General features: G+C 43.9%; 1 protein-coding gene across 1 annotated transcript in view; it reads left to right on the plus strand.

The window, feature by feature from the left end:
• The window catches only part of Dtnb (dystrobrevin beta), a 204,364-nt gene that overhangs the window by 32,789 nt on the left and 152,860 nt on the right, over positions 1–18,715 (plus strand). The window contains exons 4-5 of the mRNA XM_059248686.1: positions 1,441–1,654; positions 18,271–18,356. Of these exons, the coding sequence (XP_059104669.1) occupies positions 1,441–1,654; positions 18,271–18,356 (300 nt within the window). The remainder of the gene's footprint in view (positions 1–1,440; positions 1,655–18,270; positions 18,357–18,715) is intronic.

The raw sequence follows: 18,715 nt of genomic DNA on the forward strand, positions 1-18,715 counted from the left end.
TATAGTATTTCTTGTGTTTATATGTTTCAGAGCTGACTACTTGGTATCAGGTAACCAATTTGGGGGCCTCTTCCCTAGGGGAGACTATTTCCCCTGTCTCGATATTCCTTAGTTGTCTGTAGTTCTCTGTCCAGGGTTGAGGTCCCATAAGATTTCTAACACATTGGCATGTCTGTTGGAGTTGTCCTTGTTCAGGTCTTGTTTAGGCACCCATGTTGTTGAAACTTCATGGTGTAGCTTTCCTGTCATAGCTAGAAGACACTCTCACAGCAGACTTCCTGGTCCTCTGACTCTGGGAATCTTTCCACCCCCTCTTTGGTGCTGTTCTCTGAGCCTTAGATATAGGAGTTGTGTTGTTCATGTAACAGTTGTGATATGCAACACACGATTGCTTACTTGTACTCTGCAGGTTCATTGGTTGTGGTTTTCTGTAACAGTCTTAGTCTGGCTAGACCCTGGTGCCAGCTGTGGAGGACCTGGCCAGGCAGGCATACATATCTAGTTGTCATGTACCTGGCCTTTTACATGGGTGCTTGGGATTTGGACTCGGGTCCTCGTGGTTGCATAGTAAATGGTCAGACTCACTGATTATCCACCACGTCTAGCCCCCTGGCCATAGAGAGTGAAGTTTGAGATGCAAAATGTTACTGAAGTTGTCAGACTAATATTACAAAATAAAGGTCATTCAGGATGATGTAGCAAATTGCTAAACAAGCTGAAAATTGGGCTGGCTCAGTGGTTAAAGGCACTTGTTTGTCACCAAGCTTGATGGGTGCCGTGAGTTGAATCCCCAGAGTCCACAGGGTGGAAGGAGAGAATCAACTCTTAAATATTGTCCTTTGACCTCTATACGTGTGCTGTGGCATACACATATCCACCCACATACATACCAATAGCCCTACACTTAAATCAATGTAGCAAAAATTTGTTTTAAAAGAGGAAAGTTCTTAGGAGTAATTCTTGATATATTTTTCCTTTCATATCATCAACTGATAGAGGTCACATAGATCACTATTTACAAAGACCTGAAACACCAGTTACTTGAAGGAAGTCTCAGGTGGTCAGCCTTGTTCTGGGGCAGCTCCTTGATGTCCATAATGAACATTCTGTATCCTGTCGTGGAATGGGTTTCTCAGTGTTGTCTAAGGAGTTTCTGTCTTTTCTTTTTCCTTTTTTTTTTTTTTTTTCTTCAAGTTAACATTTCTCTATGTAGCCCTGACTTGTCCTGGCACTTGCTCTGTAGCCCAGGCTGGCCTCAAACTCACAGAGATCTGCCCGCCTCTGCCTCCCAAGTGCTGGGATTAAAGATGTGTGCCACCACTCACTCCCAGCTGAGTCTCTTTATTTTAAGCTTAAAAAATTAGTTGCTCAGTTTAAATGTCCAAGTGTGGGGTGGCACTGTCCTTTAAAATGGTTGACAGTTTATTTTCTTCGGTTTAGTTCATCTTGTTGATATCTGGAACATGATTGAAGCTTTCCGAGACAATGGCCTTAACACCCTGGACCATACCACTGAGATCAGTGTGTCCCGCCTCGAGACCGTCATCTCCTCCATCTACTATCAGTTGAACAAGCGCCTTCCTTCTACTCACCAAATCAGCGTGGAGCAGTCCATCAGTCTCCTCCTCAACTTTATGATCGCCGCCTATGACAGGCTAGTACCTCCTACGCTCACTTTTAATTCGTGCCCATCTCCTCATCGCCCCCTCCACACTGCCTTGCTGACAGCTTAGTTGAGGTGAATTACTCAGCCTACGTCCTCCCACATTCCAGACAGTCACTGATGGCCTCTGGTGTGCCACAGGTCTGTCACAGATGGGGAATCACCCACTCGAATCATATCATTGGCTAAAATGATAGGCACTTTAGCAGACCTGTTCGCTCTCCAAGAATTAAGGAACATGCTTAAGCTTTGAACATGGTGATGTGGCTTTCTAGTTGACTTTAAGGCTAATCTTTCTTTACTCTGCAACAACAAACGCCTGTAGACTGAAGTTTTCTCCTGAATGTCTAAGAATCAGTTTCAGACTTTTTCAGTTTGACGCACTGTGCGGTAGACTTTGCAAGAGGAGCAAGAGACCACTTGAGTGTAGCAAAATTAAAGTGGAAAGGACTTCCTCAGTTATAAAAGGCAAAGCAGAACCAAGCCAGTCCTGAAGGGTGGAATGTGGAGGAATAGTTCTGTTCTAGGAGCCAAGAGTTCCTGTCTCTTCTCACTGTGGTTCTATTGACCATTGGGTTTGGATGGATACATTCTCCTGCAATCAGTGGTGGCGCACGCCTTTAATCCCAGCACTCGGGAGGCAGAGCCAGGCGGATCTCTGTGAGTTCGAGGCCAGCCTGGGCTACCAAGTGAGTTCCAGGACAGGCACAAAGCTACACAGAGAAACCCTGTCTCGAAAAACCAAAAAAAAAAAAAAGAAATTGTTGTTCTTTGTGACCAAGTAGCATTTGATCATGGCCCTGATTGGCCAGGGCTAGTTAGGGGCTTCTTAGGGGTATAGCTTTTCCATTCTCAGGCAAGTCTGAACAAGTCCCAGGCTTTGTCCTTATTTGGTTATTACCTGTGGGGTGGTGGTGGGGGCCGGTAAGGGGAGCATGCCTTGTCCAGTGTCAGGGGCATTGGTGATTGATTGTCCTTTGTTTGTGAACTGAGGCCCAGTTCTTAACTGTGTTTTTAGGGCCTGTCATGAATTCGCCTGGCCTTCTCAGTCTCAAGGCAGGAAGGTGGAGATAGAGGTCTCTTGATGTGCTCCTCTGGCTTCTGCGTGTACATGCGTGGCCTCACACAACCACACACACACACACACACACACACACACACACACACACACACACACACGGGGAGGGGGGAGAATAACTGGACAGTTTATCAGAAGAAACAGAGAAGGGCTGTGTAGAACTCTCCAGGTTCATTCCCCAGTACTGCCAGAAGAGAGAGGGGGTATGTATGTGTGTGTGTGCGTGGGGGGGGGGGGGGACATGAATGGAAGAGCAGGCTAGACAGAACTAGTCGATGCAGAGAGATGAAGAGGAAGGGGTGCACTATGTTAGAGGGGGGCTTGGTAATTTTTGGGTCAGTATGTCTACACCTGACATTGGATGTCAGAATATGTTATCACGTCTTTACCAATTCTGAGATCTGATAAGAAGTTAGCTCTCCAGAAGTTTAAAATTGGCATCCTTGTACTGGAAACAAGAAAGGACCTGATTATTAAATCCTTCAAAGTTTAGCCACTTTATTGAATGGGCGTATTTATTGCTTAGGCTGGGTGTTCCTTTGATATGTAGATTACCTAGTCACTTATTTTAATTGAGTCTTTCATATTTTGTATTCATAATTCTTCACAATTAGAAATTGAATTCAATAATTAATTATTCTTAATTTCTTTTTGCCTTCAGATTTATAGTCAGTATTTTTGTCCAAATGTTTTCTGAGTGGTATCGTAGATTATAAAACTCCCACACATGTTAGGGACAATTGGAGTATAGGATTTTGTTCCTTAAGTGAATATTTTCTGAGGATTTATTTTATTTTACTTTTTTAAAAGGTGAGAGTTTTGCCGCGCGGTGGTGACACACACCTTTGATCCCAGCACTCGGGAGGCAGAGGCAGGTGGATCTCGGAGTTGTAGGCCAGCCTGGTCTACAGAGCGAGTTCCAGGAACCCTGTCTCGAAAAACAAAACAAAGCCAAAAGATGAGAGTTTTAAATACTGTTGGAGAACTAAAAAAGAGCAGGCCTCTGTGTGTAGGACTGAGTAAAAGCTACAAGGAGGAATGAAAACAATCACAAACCCATTTTCATCCCCATGGTCTCTCACACTACAGGTGCTGATGTCCTGTGGTCTGCTCAAGCTGAGAGGCCCATGAAAGAGCCATGCAAGGAAATTTGCATTCCTAGTATGCAGAGATGGGGAGGCCGCCTCATTTCCTGCCAGATTTACATTCTGGGGCTGTTACTTACAACCCCCTTTCTGTTTCCTGCCTGCTTGTTAGTTTAGCGACTTAGATCCCAGGCAGAGAAAGTCCATGATAACAGGGGCCTGCAAGGAAGCCAGCCCTGTGCTTCCTCTGGCTGCATTTCCTGGAGCTGCTCCTAGCTTAGTCCTGTAGCATGAGTCTTAAAGGGTCTTATTAATAAAAACAAACCTGGAGCCAGGTATTGGGGTGAACGCTGGAAGATCAGAGAGATGAACACAAGCCACAGATGACCTCACCTCACCTATTCCTCAGCTCATCTTGTTTCCTCAAACTGGAAGCCTCTGAGTCCTCATCTGAATGGCTCTCAGCTGAACTGCTGCTAAAAGCCTAAAAGCTTAACCAGCCTAGTTCCTGGTCCTCAGGCCTTACATACCTTTCTGCTTCCTGCCATCACTTCCTGGGATTAAAGGCATGAGTCACCATACCTGGCTGTTTCCAGTGTGGCTTTGAACTCACAGAGATCCAGACAGATCTCTGCCTCTGGAATGCTAGGATTAAAGGTGTGAGTGCCACCATTTTCTGGCCTCTATATCTAGTGGCTGTTCTGTTCTCTGACCACAGATAAGTTTATTAGGATGCACAATATATTGGGGGACACAATATCACCACATAGTCCTCTTCTTGTGTCAGCTTTATCCTTGGGCTGACTTCAGAAGGATGCCTGCCATCGGGTCCTACCAAAGCCTCCTAGGTAAAGGGAGAGAGGGGAAGAGCCAGCTTTTCTGAACATCAAACAGAAGTACCCAGGCTTCCCTCCAGACCTGTGCCCTTAAGTATGTTGTGCAAGGGTTCTGTCTTACACTCAGGCTGTCAGGGTGTGTACCCCTGGGGCACAAGGTTGTTTAGTTCTGACCCTGACTGTAGGCTTCCATGTGGTGAGCGTGGATGATCTAGGTGTCCAGCGAGCTATTCTATGGCTTGGTGCTCATTGCCACGAAGCCTCATGCACACTGTAAGCTTGTGGATCCCTTTGTCAGGAAATGGCCCAAGTGCCCGGCAGTTCCTGAAACTTGAAACCCGAGAGTCACTCCCATCGTCTTCTCCCAGAGTCCACATGCTGTCAGTACTGAGTTCTCTCTGTCACATCTCCCTCCTGATCAGCTCTCCCATCTATGTACCTCCCTGTAGAGTCCCACCCCCCACCATCCGAGCCGTCCTCAGCTTCTCCTGAGCAGATGCATTGCTCTTCACTAACTCCCCCCCCATATACATCTTCGCTCCCTCATTCATTCATTCCTAGAAATAATAAATTCATGCACTCACTCTCTACCCCAAGGATCGGAACACTGGCAGTAACTTTTTTTTTTTTTCAATTTGAGACAGGGTTTCTCTGTACAGCTTTGGAGCCTGTCCTGGAACTCACTCTGTAGCCCAGGCTGGCCTCGAACTCACAGAGATCCGCCTGCCTCTGCCTCACGAGTGCTGGGATTAACCGCCTGGTCACTGGCAGTAACTTCTAATACCTCTGTTTTGTCTGGTCCCATCCCACTGACCTGTGCCTTGCAGGTGAGTAGGCTCTTGATTTGCTTTATCACTTTCAAAAGCTTCTCCAAAAAGCTTCTCTTTTTTTCAAATTAGGCATGGTGGCACTTGCCCGTAATGTACCACGCAGGAGGCAGAGGCAGGAAGATTAGGAATTCAGGTTATCTTCTGCAACAGAATGACTTCAAAGCCAGCCTGGGCAACATGAGACCTTGCTTCAAACAGTCTGCTGGCCTCCTCAATTAACCTTAGATTTTTCATGTTTAAAGATATAACCGAAGCACTGTTTGGTGCTGTTTTTGTTTTTTCCTTATTCCCCTCCCACCTCCCTTCCTTTCTTTCTGGTACAGGGATTGAACCCAAGGCTGTATGAATGCAAGTGTTTCTACCATTATACACATGTGAGCTGTGCCCACAGTCTGAGTATTGTTTAGTTTTAGACTTTTTTATTTTATTTTTTGAGACAGGGTTTCTCTAGGATCCTTGGTTGTCCTGGAACTCACTCTGTAGACCAAACTGGCCTCGAACTCAGAGATCTGCCTGCCTCTGCCTCCCAAGTGCTGGGATCAAAGGCATACACCACCACCACCACCACCTGACTTACTTATTTTTAAAGATAAGGTCTCATTATGTAGCCCAGGCTGGCCTGGAACTTCACGGAGATCCCCCTGCCTCTGCCTCCTGAAGGCTGGGATTAGAGGCGTGCGCCACCATCCTGGCTTTTGTTGATGTTAGTTGTTAAAAAACTGCTATACATTGTATAACATAAAGACTTAAGGGTGATAGCCCTTAAAATTATTTCATCTGTCTGTCTTCCTTTGTTTCTCTTTATATCTTAATGATGACAGCCTGTGCTTTTGGTTTTGCAAAGCCTAGTATTAAATGGCACTATTATAATTCTTTTCCTGGGTAATGTATTTTTATTTATGTCTATTTGTATTATTGTGATTGTGCATTTTTGTTTTGTATATCTCTAAAACTGAGCAGATATTTAGAATCCTTTTACTATTATTTTATGTGTGTGCGTTTTTTCCGAAGTGTTATGTCTGTGCACCACATGCATTCCTGGGGGCTGTGCAGGCCAGGAGAGGGCATCAGAGCCCCTGTTACAGATGGTTGGGAGCCACCACATGGGTGCTAGGAATCAAACTTAGGTCAGTTGGAAGAGCAGATTTATTGTTTTTTGAAAGTTTCTCTCCAGTAGCCCAGACTGGCCTCTAACTTGCAATCCTCTTGCCTCTGGCTCCCAAGTGGTGGGGTTATAAGTGTACATATAACCACGCCTGGCTACTAAGTGAACAATAATTTTTTTGTGTTGTTCTCATACTTATTCATCATGTGTATTTGCATTATGGTGAGTGTGTGGAGGTCAGAGGACAGTCTACAGGAGTTGACTCTCTCCTTCTACCATGTGGGGATATAACTCAGTTAGGCCTTTATCTAGACTTAACAGCCCTAGACTTTTTTTTTTTTTTTTTTTAAGTAGCATCAACAGGGGGCTGGAGAGATGGCTCAGAGGTTAAGAGCACTGGCTGTTCTTCCAGAGGTCCTGAGTTCAATTCCCAGCAACCACATGGTGGCTCACAACCATCCGTAATGAGATCTGGTGCCCTCTTCTGGCCTGCAGGTGTATATGCAGACAGAACACTGTATATAATAAATAAATCTTTAAAAAAATAGCATCAATATCATTTAATTCATGAGTATGTTTGTGAAAAGTTAAACGATGCTAATTGCATAAAGAATTGCCGTCTGGTTTTTAAGTTTAGTCAGAACTGCTGTAATTGTCAATGGCTTCCTTCTGCCTGAAGCCTTTCCTTTGTGTGTGTCATAGTTTTATGTATTTTCATCATTTTTTTATTCTTAAAGATAGTTTCTTGTGGCATGCAGTTCCTGATTGATCATGGTCTTCAACATTTTAAGAATGTTACTTCTTTTTGGTGGTGGTTTTTTTTTTGAGACAGCCTCTCACCAGGCAGTTCTGGCTTGTCCTGAAACTTGATAAGTAGACCAGGCTAGCTCCATCTCACAGATCCACCTGCTTTTGCCTCTGGACGCTGAGATTAAAGGTGTGCATTACCATGCCCAGCTCTTTCTGTTTTTGTTGCTTCTGTTGGGAGGTCAACCAAATATGTCGTCTTGGCTTCATTGACATTAATCTGTCTCTTGCAGCCTTTAAGATTTAAAAAAAAATGGTTTTTTTTTAAAACTAGAATGGTATAGCCATGATGTGATTGTCTTTGTGTTTATCCTGCTTGTATTTTGTTTAGATTTTTGCAGTAGGTTGTTTGAGATTGCCGTGTTTTGCTGAGATCGCAATTCTTTTTTTTTTTTTTTCGAGACAGGGTTTCTCTGTGTAGCTTTGGAGCCTGTCCTGGAACTCACTCTGTAAACCCAGGCTGGTCTCGAACTCACAGAGATCCGCCTGCCTCTGCCTCCCGAGTGCTGGGATTAAAGGCGTGCGCCACCACCGCCCGGCTATTTTCATAATTCTTTAAAGTCTTCTCCCCCTCTGTGAAATTTTAAATTATGTATAGTGTTCCTTCTTATATCCTTCATATTTTCTCTTATCATCTTTTGTGAATTTGCCTTATTTCCTCTTTTTCTGGCTTTGTTCTGGCTTTTTTTCCTTCTAGTATATTTTCCTGGTTCTTATTTTTTATAGACATGTGTCTGATCTATGTTTAAGCCTTTTAGTGTAAATTTTAATGATTTTCTTTTTAGTTTGAGAATCTCTGTGTCAGATTTTTGAAAGTTAAAAAAATCCTGTTCTCTGCCAAATATTTCATTGTTGTCTCTTATTCCTTGAATATGATAAACTTAATTCTTTTTTTTTTTTTTAAGATTTATTTATTATGTACACAGAAGAGGGTTCCAGATCTCATTACAGATGGTTGTGAGCCACCATGTGAGTGCTGGGAATTGAACTCAGGACCTCTGGAAGAACAGACAGTGCTCTTAACCTCTGAGCCATTTTTCCAGTCCATAACTTAATTCTTTTTATACTTGTGCTTTAGCCTAATATCTGAATTTTATATGGTGATTTTTGTACCATTTATTGTTTCTATTTTTTACCTGTACTGTCTTCCTAGCTGAGTTATTTTCATTTATTATATGCCGAATGTTACATAATACCATTACTATTTTAATGGTTATTATATGACAGTTATTTGAGATCTTGGGAATTGTTTCTCTAGGCGGGGATATGTATGAGCTTCTGCCAGGTGCCTAGAGACCCTGGAAGTCCGGGATGACCGCCCTTCCAATTCTGATTCTGCCCCTGCCCGAGGCCCCGATGTCCTTTTCACACCGCCACCTTTAGGTTGAGCTTCAAGTAACATGGGTCCTCCCTCAGAAATCCCAGAGTCTCTCGCATGGAAAGAGCGATTCCAGGTATTGTGGAATACACAAGCTCACCTCCCAGGGCCTCCAGCCTCTCCTGTGTCGGTAACTCATTTGTTCTTGTTGCTGCTCAGGGGGATTTACAGAATGTTTCGCTCTGTCTCTGTCTCTCTGTCTTTCTCTCTCTTTCTCCTTTGCTTCATGGAAATGTTACATAGAATCAATTTATTTGTCATTACTTGAAGCCCATTATTTCTTCAAATATTGCCTCTTATTTTTTTCTTCTTTCTGACTGTTAGCACAATGACCTCCATCTTCTTTGTTAAGGTTTCTACTTTAATGGGTCAGTTTCTTTAAACATACCTAGTTCGTCATCAGTCATGATCCCACGATGCCTTGGGAGCTACAGCTCGTTGCTTTGCCCAGCGCAGAGGGAGATTGCACTCACGTGAGTTGAACCGCATGCTGCTGTCCTAGGAAAGAACTGAAACTCAGAGTCTGATTCCTATGGACTGCATGCCAATTTTATACCCATCAAGTAAAACAGACAACCGTTAAGTCAAACAAGTTGGGGGCCCATCTTCCGCATTCGTGATGGAGTTAGATGAAAAATTTTTGTATAGCCTAAAAATCAGACTAGCAATCATTTTAAAGTTGTGTTTTTGATGTTTAATTTGGTTACATTAAAAAAGATTGCGTAGTTCCCTCTTAGTAGTGAATGTTTAAAGCAGAACAGTATAAAGCTGTGCTTAGCATTCATGAGGCTGTGGGTACAGCCAGTCAGTGTGTCTCCAAACCCCCCAAATGCAAAATAGTGGCAGATTCCTCCGTTTTACATAAAAACAAATGTATTCCTTAAACTCTGAGCTGCCCGACCAACGGAGTGTGGACGTTTCGGAAACAGATAATACCGGGTTCCAGTCTTCCTCATTAATGATTTCTAAGCAAAGTTGTTACCGTCCTGGGTGGCACAGACATTTCACACTCGTGGACATTCTGTACTTGCGTCCCTGTTCTTAGATGTCCTCAAGACAACAAGAGAAAAAGGCACATAAACTGGAGTTTTAGTGCCAGTAGGAAAACCTCCCATAACCGTAGATTTAACTCTGGAGGATATGATTGCAGCGTCGTTAGGAATTTTCCAGGGCACGGTGAAGCTTGAGTGAGCGGCGTTGGCTGTTGTAGAGCAGTGTGATCTTGAGGGAGAACCTAGTGTAAAAAGACAGATAGCTGTCTTGGGGGCCGGGGGAGGAGGGCTGATGTCATCACTGCATCCTGCCAGACTGGGTCCCACCACTTGTATATCCTGATGAGACCGCTGTGTGCACTGTGTGACATGCTGCCCACATGCTGCTGCTATGACAGGTGAGCTGAGCCACACTGAGCCTCTGCAGCAGGGTCACCTGGGAGCAGAAACACATGACCCGGAAGCACCCTCACTTCTTTCTCAAGACAGGGTTTCTCTGGGTAACAACCTTCGTGGCTGTCCTGGAACTTGCTCTGTAGACCAGGCTGGCCTTGAACTCATGGAGATCCGCCTGGCTCTGCCTCCCAAGAGCTGGGATTGAAGGTGTGCGCCACCACTGCCGGGTGCACCCTCACTTCTTATTCTGGAGTTGTATAGCTTTTCCTCCACAAGTCAGCCTGATAACAGGGAGAGTACAAAGTACAAACGTTTGAACACTAGCCAATATTTCAGATTTTGTTTTTGTTTCTTCTTTTGCATTTGTATCACAACATTTTTTTAATATTGTTAAAGAAAGGGCTAGACAAATACTTTTTCTAAGGGTATTGTTTTTAATTCTTATCTTTTTTTTTTTTTCTGTCTCTGATGAGAAGAACTCTCCAAATGAGCCTGATAACTCTGTGACTTCACCTCAGAACTCTTCCAAGACTCTTGTTCCAGTCCTCATCTCTACCCACACTGGGCTCCCAATAAGTCCTCCCCCCTTCTACCCCCGCACCTCCTCCATCTCTGAGCCACTTCTCTTTCCCAAATGGAGTGTTTATTTCTCTCTTTATACAGGTGGAGCTCCTAGTGCTACCTGACCCAACCTCAAGAGTTCCGTCTCTTTTTCTTCCAAATCTTTTCCCTCTCTCAGAGTTTACCTCAGGTTTTACCCAGGCTGTCCTTTTCCTTGACCTCACCAGCCCCACTTTGATCCCTTTGAGGACCCGTAGTTCTTGGCTGTGTAATTGTTTTGGGTTTCGTTTATGTGATGCCTTATTAAGAGCACATCAGTGAACAGATGAGATTGGAACTCTCTGAGGACACAGGTCTGTCTACTTTGCGTCTTTCTTCCTTAGTAAGCGCAGTGCTGGATCCCTGAGGGGGTCTGCGAGACCGAAATGAAAAGCTGCAGGTGTCCTGAGAAAGTGGAGTAATATCTGCAGTTGATTTTTCTCGATTAAGCTGTGTGACTTTTTTGTTAAGTGGATTCTCGACTTGCAGTTGATTATTGCATAATCCATTCACTGTGAAGTATTTAAAATTATGATTAATTGGAAAAATATGTGTTTCTGGAAATCAAAGAGAAGCGCTCTTTTAGCAACATTGCATAATTGGACTGGTAACAGTGTTTCTAAAGTACAAATCTATTTTCATATAAGAAGTACTAATTTATGGTTGGCAGCATCCACAATTGTTTGCTACAGATGAAGAAACAGTTCATTTAAGTGAAAAATGGCCCCGGGAGTCTTGCTTCAAAAATATTAAGTGGAACATCAAACTCTTGCTAGGTACTGCAAGCCAATCGCCCAGATGAGGTTAGTTAACCAAGAGACAGAATTTGAGGCTTCAATAAACAGAACTTAACAGTTCCCATGTAAAGGGCACAGGTGAGGTTTGCAGGTGCCTCTGAAGGTGCCTGTGTGTTAAAACATCACTGTTTATTCAGGGTGATTCACTGTCTGCCTAGCCTGGCCCAGAGTAATAATGGTGTTTTCTCAGTGTTGGATATTAAGAACCCCTTTTAGGAGTCACATGAGGTTTATTGTCAGTCGGTAAAGTGATAGGTGTGTGGCAGTGAATCATGGAGTCGTCTAAGGTAGAGACCTACTGTGCTCCTTGTGGGGATGGGTGCTTGGTGCAGGCTGCTGTTTGGGTGGGGCTAAAATAACAAGCTGCTTCCCATCCTTTCATTTTAGTCTTTGGATAGGGTTAATATGGACTCTGGTGTTACATTTAAACTGTCGACCTACTCATCAGCTCTCAGCTCTGATAGGCCGTGTTCGTGAGTTACGTGGTTTGCGCCGAAACTTTGTCCAAATCTTGCTTGCAAAGAATGAATTGTGAGGGAAGCTTGTATTTTACATCAGAAGTGGTGAAACATGGACCTTTGGGAGGTTTGGCCATAAACAGGCTTTGGCAAGCGGCCGCTGACGGCTCAGTTCTAAGGGAGCTTGTGCGGTGTCCGCGGAGTAATTCTATATGTGGGGTGGGAAGGATCCAGAGCGAGTTCTTCCCAGAAGAATCAGTTAGATGAAGAGCATAATCACAGGGTATAGCTTCTACGTGACTCCAGTTTCTTTCCCTGCCCCTAATTGTAGAGGAAAAATACTGAGCTTTAAAGAAATGTCAGAAAAATGAAAGCAGCACCCTCTTTGCTTTGGGAACTGTTCCTATATGGGAAGTAGCCAAGAACAGTGTTCATGACAAAGGTCGGTGCTGAAGTTTGGTTTAGCAAGCAAATAGTGAAGAGGGATGAGCTAAGGGGTTTTATTTTTTACTTTTTTATTTTTATTTTTTATTATTTTTTGAGACAGGGTCTCACTCTATAGCTCTGTAGACCAGGCTGGACTTGAGCTCACAGAAGTCCACCTGCTTCTGTCTCCTGAGTGCTGAGATTAAAGGCATGCACCACCACTGCCCAGCTCTAGTAATAATCCTGATGAATAGTGTTTTAGTGCTGCTCTAGAACACTAAATTAGTCAAGAATTTTATCTTTTTTTTCCCTATATTTGAATATAAGATTGGGTCTAGGAGTACTATATGTAACAATCAGGTTAGAGAATATTTAGAATAGAGGATGCAAAGTATTTTAGCATAGTGTTTCTAAAGTGTTTTGAAGATTAGAAAAATGCTGTATAAGTACTAATTTCTAGAATGATTTTTAGGAGTAAAACGCCCTGGTATCAGAAAGAGTTACTGTGCTGACTTTATGGAGGTTGCATTTGCCTCCACTGAAGAGCTGACGTTTGAGCTGTCTCTCTTGCTAGTAGCTGGGAGCTATTACATTTTCCTTCTCTTTGTACAGATGACATCAGTTTCTGTTCCGTAGCAAGGAATAGATGCTATTTTGTCTCTTTGAACAAAGGGAAAAAGTGAGATTTGGAGCCCAAAAGATATTTACAAAATATCCTTTGTTATTCTTTAATCTTTTATTATGATAAAATATTAAGAGAGAGAGAATATATAAATACAGTTAAAGAAGGTTTTAAAAATGTTTTGGCGACTTATTTTTATTTTATGTGATGGGTGTCTTGCTTGCATGTGTGTGTGCAGTAACCACAGAGGCCAGAGGAGGCCTTAACATCCCTCGGGAACTGGGGTCACAGACGCTTGTTAGCTGTCATGTGGATGCTAATAATTGAACCTGGCTTCTCTGGAAATGTAGTCAGTGTTCTAACCACTGGGCTGTCTCTCCAGTGCTAGTTGAAGAGTTTTAAATACTGAGAAAAGAAGGGTTATTTAAGATCAAGGATCATCGTAAGTGTGAGGGAGGTTAATTTAAGGAGAAATGCTAAGTCTTTAGGATTCAGAATGTGTAAGCTGTAGCTAGGCACCCTGAACATTGTGTTGGCCGTCCTCAGCTTAGGATGCATATTTGAAATAATGGGAAGAGTTTTAAAAATAACGATGAGCGCCAGGCAGTGGTGGCATATGCATGTTGATCTGTGTCCTCACCCCTGGCAGTTTCTATGAGCTGTGGGCACTAGGGGAATCTCTTGGTTTTATGTTTAGCATCTATTGTTCTAATGAGGCGGCGACTCTTGATGGGCTCCTGGGTAACCTCAGAATGGAAGCTGGTTGCCAGTGGGCCCAGGGCGCCCAGTCTGTTTGAGTTCAGTTGGAACTTGCAGCTCCAGTCCCCAGCCTGGGGCATGAAAGAGGGGCCGAAGGTTGAGTCAGACACCCGCGTCCAATGACTTAATCAATCATGTGTACGTAATGGAGCGTCATACAACTCCAGAGAACTGAGTTTGAGAGCCTCTGGATGGCTGGGCATACTCGTTGCCTAAGGAGGGCGTAAGAGCTCTGTGCCCATTCTCACATAGATCCTGCGGATCTTTTTCACACCCTCTATTCATCTGTCTCCTTCATCGTGTCCCCTATGAGTAAATGTGTGAACATAAATAGTTTCCCTAAGTTCTGTGAGTCGGTCAGATCCATGGAGGGAGTTACAGGGACTCCCGATTTCTAGCCTGTCAGATGTACATGTTAACCACCTACCTACTTCTTGGAGCTGGCTTCTCAAGTCCAAGAGACTGAGTCTTCAGCCTGTCTACCAGGTAGATGGTGTCAGAATTGAACTGATCCTCATGTCCCCACCCCCTCTTGCTGGGGTTACAGACATGTGCTGCCACACCTGGCTTTTCACATGGGTGCCAAGGGTCCTAATTCAGGTCCTCATGCTTCCTTATTAAGCTCTTTACTCATGGAGCCATTTTCCAAGCCCTGCCCTGTTTCCCTCTTAATTTGGTAAGTTGTGTCTTTTTTCTTCACAGTTTTGCTAGAGATTTATTAGTATAATTAGTGATCTGTCCAAACACTAGCTCTTTGCTTTTCTTAGTTTTTTTTTTTTCCTACTTTCATTTTTCAGTTTCATTAATTTCAGCGTTCGTTCATTTTCATTTTCCATTTTCTTGTTTGGAATTTAATTGGTTGTCCCCCCCCCCCCCGTCCCCCCCCTAGTCATAAATTGGACGTGAGAACCTTTTTTTCCAGTGAGAAGTGATGAAGTTCTTCCGTTAAGGCTCTTGGCCCCCTCCCGTCGTGGAGTCAAGATGTTGTTCTCACCGTCCCTTTACAGATGGTTTCTGCATGCACAGAACATGTGTGGAAACACAGCTGTTCTTTTTTCTAAGTTTATTTTACGTGTATGGAGGTTTTGCTGGCGTGTGTGCCTGTGCACCACATGTGTGTAGTGTCCTCAGGTCCCCTGGAGCCGGAGTGGCAAAGGGTTGTGAGCCGCCATGTAGGTGCTGGAAATCAAAGCCAGACCCTCTGGAGCGGCAGCCAGAGCTCTTAACCACTGAGCCGTCTTCCTCTGGCTCCGCTTTCTCCCTCCTTTTTAACATTTTCTCCATGGTACTCTGGCACGCACTGTATTCTGTCTCTGCTTGGTGTTTCCCCTCTTTAATTGTAGGGATTACTAGGCAAGTGTTCGGCCATTGGGCTACATCTCCAGCCCCTTTTTATTTTTTATTTCTTTTTTAATTTTTTTATTTTATAATTTAATTTAATTCTACATATCAGCCACGGATTCCCTTGTTCTCCCCCCTCCCCCACCCTCCCATCCCCGCCTTCCCCCTCCTCCCCACCCCCCATTCCCATCTCCTTCAGGGCAAAGACTCCCCTGGGGATTGAGTTCAACCTGGTAGACTCAGTCCAGGCAGGTCCAGTCCCCTCCTCCCAGGCTGAGCCAAGTGTCCCTGCATAAGGCCCAGGTTCCAAACAGCCAGCACATGCACTAAGGACAGGACCCGGTCCCACTGCCTGGGGTCCTCCCAAACAGTTCAAGCCAATCAACTGTCTCACTTATCCAGAGGACCTGATCCAGTTGGGGGCTCCTCAGCTATTGGTTCGTAGTTCATGTGTTTCCATTCGTTTGGCTATTTGTCCCTGTGCTTTTTCCAATCTTGGTCTTAACAATTCTCGCTCATACAAACCCTCCTCTTTCTGGCCAGTGGGACTCCTGGAGCTCCACTTGGGGCCTGGCCCCTTTTGATTTTTGTTTTGAGACAGATTCTGGCTACATTCAGGCTGGCCCCCAACTTCGGGCCTCAGCGCCTCCCGTATAGATGCAGTTCAGGTGTGTGCTGCCAAACCTCGCTTTGCTGTCCGCTGCGGAGAGCAGTGTTTCCTGGATTTGTTTATTTTTAAATGGCCTTAAACTCCTCCCACCACCTCCTGAGCGCTGAGACCACAGCTGTGTGCCACCCACCACACCTGGTTTATGTGGTGCCGGGAACTGAACCCAGGACTTGAGTTCATACCAGGCAAACATTCTTCTAGTTCTTAGGCTCCAGCTTGACTTCTCCAAGTTCAGTGAGACATGTAGGCGTTGTCTTCAGCCATCGTTCTAGGAGTCTTGAATATGTGGGTTCTTTGGGGAAAGAATGGCACAGTTTTATCTCCTTACTCCCCTGCCCCCCGTGTGTATTGTCTCATTTGTTAAGGGCCCGGTTGACATAAAAGAAGCAATTGTATTCCTGCACCAACCCTCCCGCTTGTTCTGTCTAGATGACCTCAGACACACGAAGACTTACAATAGTTCCTTCGCTATCCCATCAGAACCATTGTTAATAATCACTTTGAGATCTGTAGTTGTGATAGGTCGAGGGGGTGGGGGGGTGGGGAGCATTCTTGCTTAAGCATCTCTCAGGGTCTGTGCTTTTGCTCTAGGCCTGTGGTTCTCAGCCTGTGGGTTGTGACCCTTTCACAGAGATCACCTAAGACCATGGGAAAAACCAGATATTTGCATTACGATTCATAACAGTAGCAAGAGGAAATTTCAAAGTAACAACAACAGTTTTCTGGGTGGGAGTCAGCACATGAGAGCTGTGTAGAAGGGCGGCGGCGGCGGTGGTGGTGGTGGCGGCGGTGGCATGGGGAAGGCTGAGAGGCACTGTTCTAAGCTGTGCTCAGCTTCCTCAGCATCCTCTGGGTGTGAGCCTTCGACACCCATCAGTTCTTATGCCGCTGGTTTGACTTTTATCCGGGGATGGTTTTGATCCTTCTCAAAGTCCACGCTTTTGTGTTGGGTGCAGTAGTGCATGCCTGTAATCCCTGTGACATTTGGGAGAGACTGACATAGGAGGATTGCTCCAAGTTCAAAGCCAGCCTGGGCTTCATAATGAGTTCCAAATCACCAAGGACTGGGAAGACCTCATCTAAGACTAAAAAAAAAAAAAGAGTATGCTTTTTAAAATTGACTAATGATTCTTTAGACGCTGACTTTTCTTGCATAATGGAATGGTTGCTTGACAGGAATATTTCTCATCATTCCAGACCCATACTGCCTTACATATAGAACAGTGTCTTTATTTCTGAAGAATTGTATATTTCTAAAAACCCCTTCCTTGTTTTAGATAGTTACAGGGTTTCTTGTTTTTTGAATAAACTCTGTGTGGTGCCATAGTTAAAAACTCAGCTGTAATAAAAAATGACTTACAGACCATGTTCTTCTCAGATGTGATCCTTTCAAATACAAGGAAGGTCGGGAAGCGGGGAGCACTGTGGAGTGTTTTTTTTTTTCTTTTTTTCTTTTTCTTTGTGTGTGTGTGTGTGTGTGTGTGTGTGTGTGTGTGTGTGTGTGTATTTCCTGTATTGAGATCAAATCAGGGCTACAGGCAGGCTAGGACTCGCTCTACACTGAGCTGTATCCCCAGCCTGGGAAACATTCTCTGTAGAATATAACGGGCATTTGCTTTTTCAAAACCCACATGGTAATCTCTCCTCACTGCAAAGGTGTTTTGCTCTAAGTTTCTGTGAAGCCTTGCGATCACAGACTTTATAATATCCACAAAGGCCCGCCGTTAACCAGCTAGTGAAGGTTTTCATCTGCAGTGAAAGCCGGTGTGACTAAAGGGACGACGCTCTGGTGATGTTACACAGCCTTTCTTAGGTTCTTTTCATCTTCCCAGTCCTGAAGAACCAGAGTTACTGTTCCCCTTCACTTGCTCACAGTGGTGAATGGAAGATTTCACAGAGCCGTGATGGAGCTTCTCAGAATAAACACTTAACGTTGTTACATAAAGATCGTTACAAGAAAAACAAAGAAGAACGTGCTATAAAATCTATAAAATCTTCATAGCGGCGTGCATCTGGTGTTTAGTGTGATAAGCTACTGTTATCCTGATGTTGGGGCATTTCTTAAAATTATATTCAAACCGGGTGCTCTTTCAATTTTGACCACTTACTTACTACGGCTGTGAATTTAATGTCTTGTTAATAGGAAAGTCCATTACGGCTCGTCCACTTGGTTTCTTCCTACAGATCAACAGAGATTACAAGCTGTTTGTAAAATTCACCTTCAGATGACCCCCTCAGCTTTCGCTGTCTCTGCCAATTGTAGATAAACCTTAGTTCTACAGAGGCTGAGAAACCAGAGTTTATAAATTTGGTAAAATTAAAGCATGCAAGGGCCGGAATCAATGTCTTAGTTGCTCAGTGTATAGAGATACGTTTGACTGTTTTTGTGGTTCCAGATAGCAATTATTTCTAATGTTTATTTTGCAGTGAGGGCCGAGGCAAGTTGACCGTATTTTCAGTTAAAGCTATGTTAGCAACCATGTGTGGTGGAAAAATGCTGGACAAATTGAGATGTAAGTATTTTCTTATTATTTGAAAGTCTTTACTTTGAAATTAGGATGTTTAAACAGTTCTAAGTGAATGAATGTTTCAGGAACTTTGCATAAGCCTCTGTTGTAGCAGTTGGCTCCAGATACATGAGCTGTGCCCCCCACTTTTCAGATGGATAAGCTGACCTCACTTCTTGTTAGTGTTTTTTAAAGAGAGAAAACTGTTCAGAACAATGATATTGACATTAAAAAAAAATTCTTTAAAAATGCTTTCCATATTAGTAAAGATGTGATTGGAGATGACTATGTTTTTAGTTAGAAAATAAATGTAATTTCTTTTACTAGGCTCGGTCAAGCTTAGCCTCCTTACCAACTGCATTCTT

This window comes from Peromyscus eremicus, chromosome 22, assembly GCF_949786415.1.
Source record: "Peromyscus eremicus chromosome 22, PerEre_H2_v1, whole genome shotgun sequence".
In the NCBI taxonomy this organism is placed as follows: domain Eukaryota; kingdom Metazoa; phylum Chordata; class Mammalia; order Rodentia; family Cricetidae; genus Peromyscus; species Peromyscus eremicus.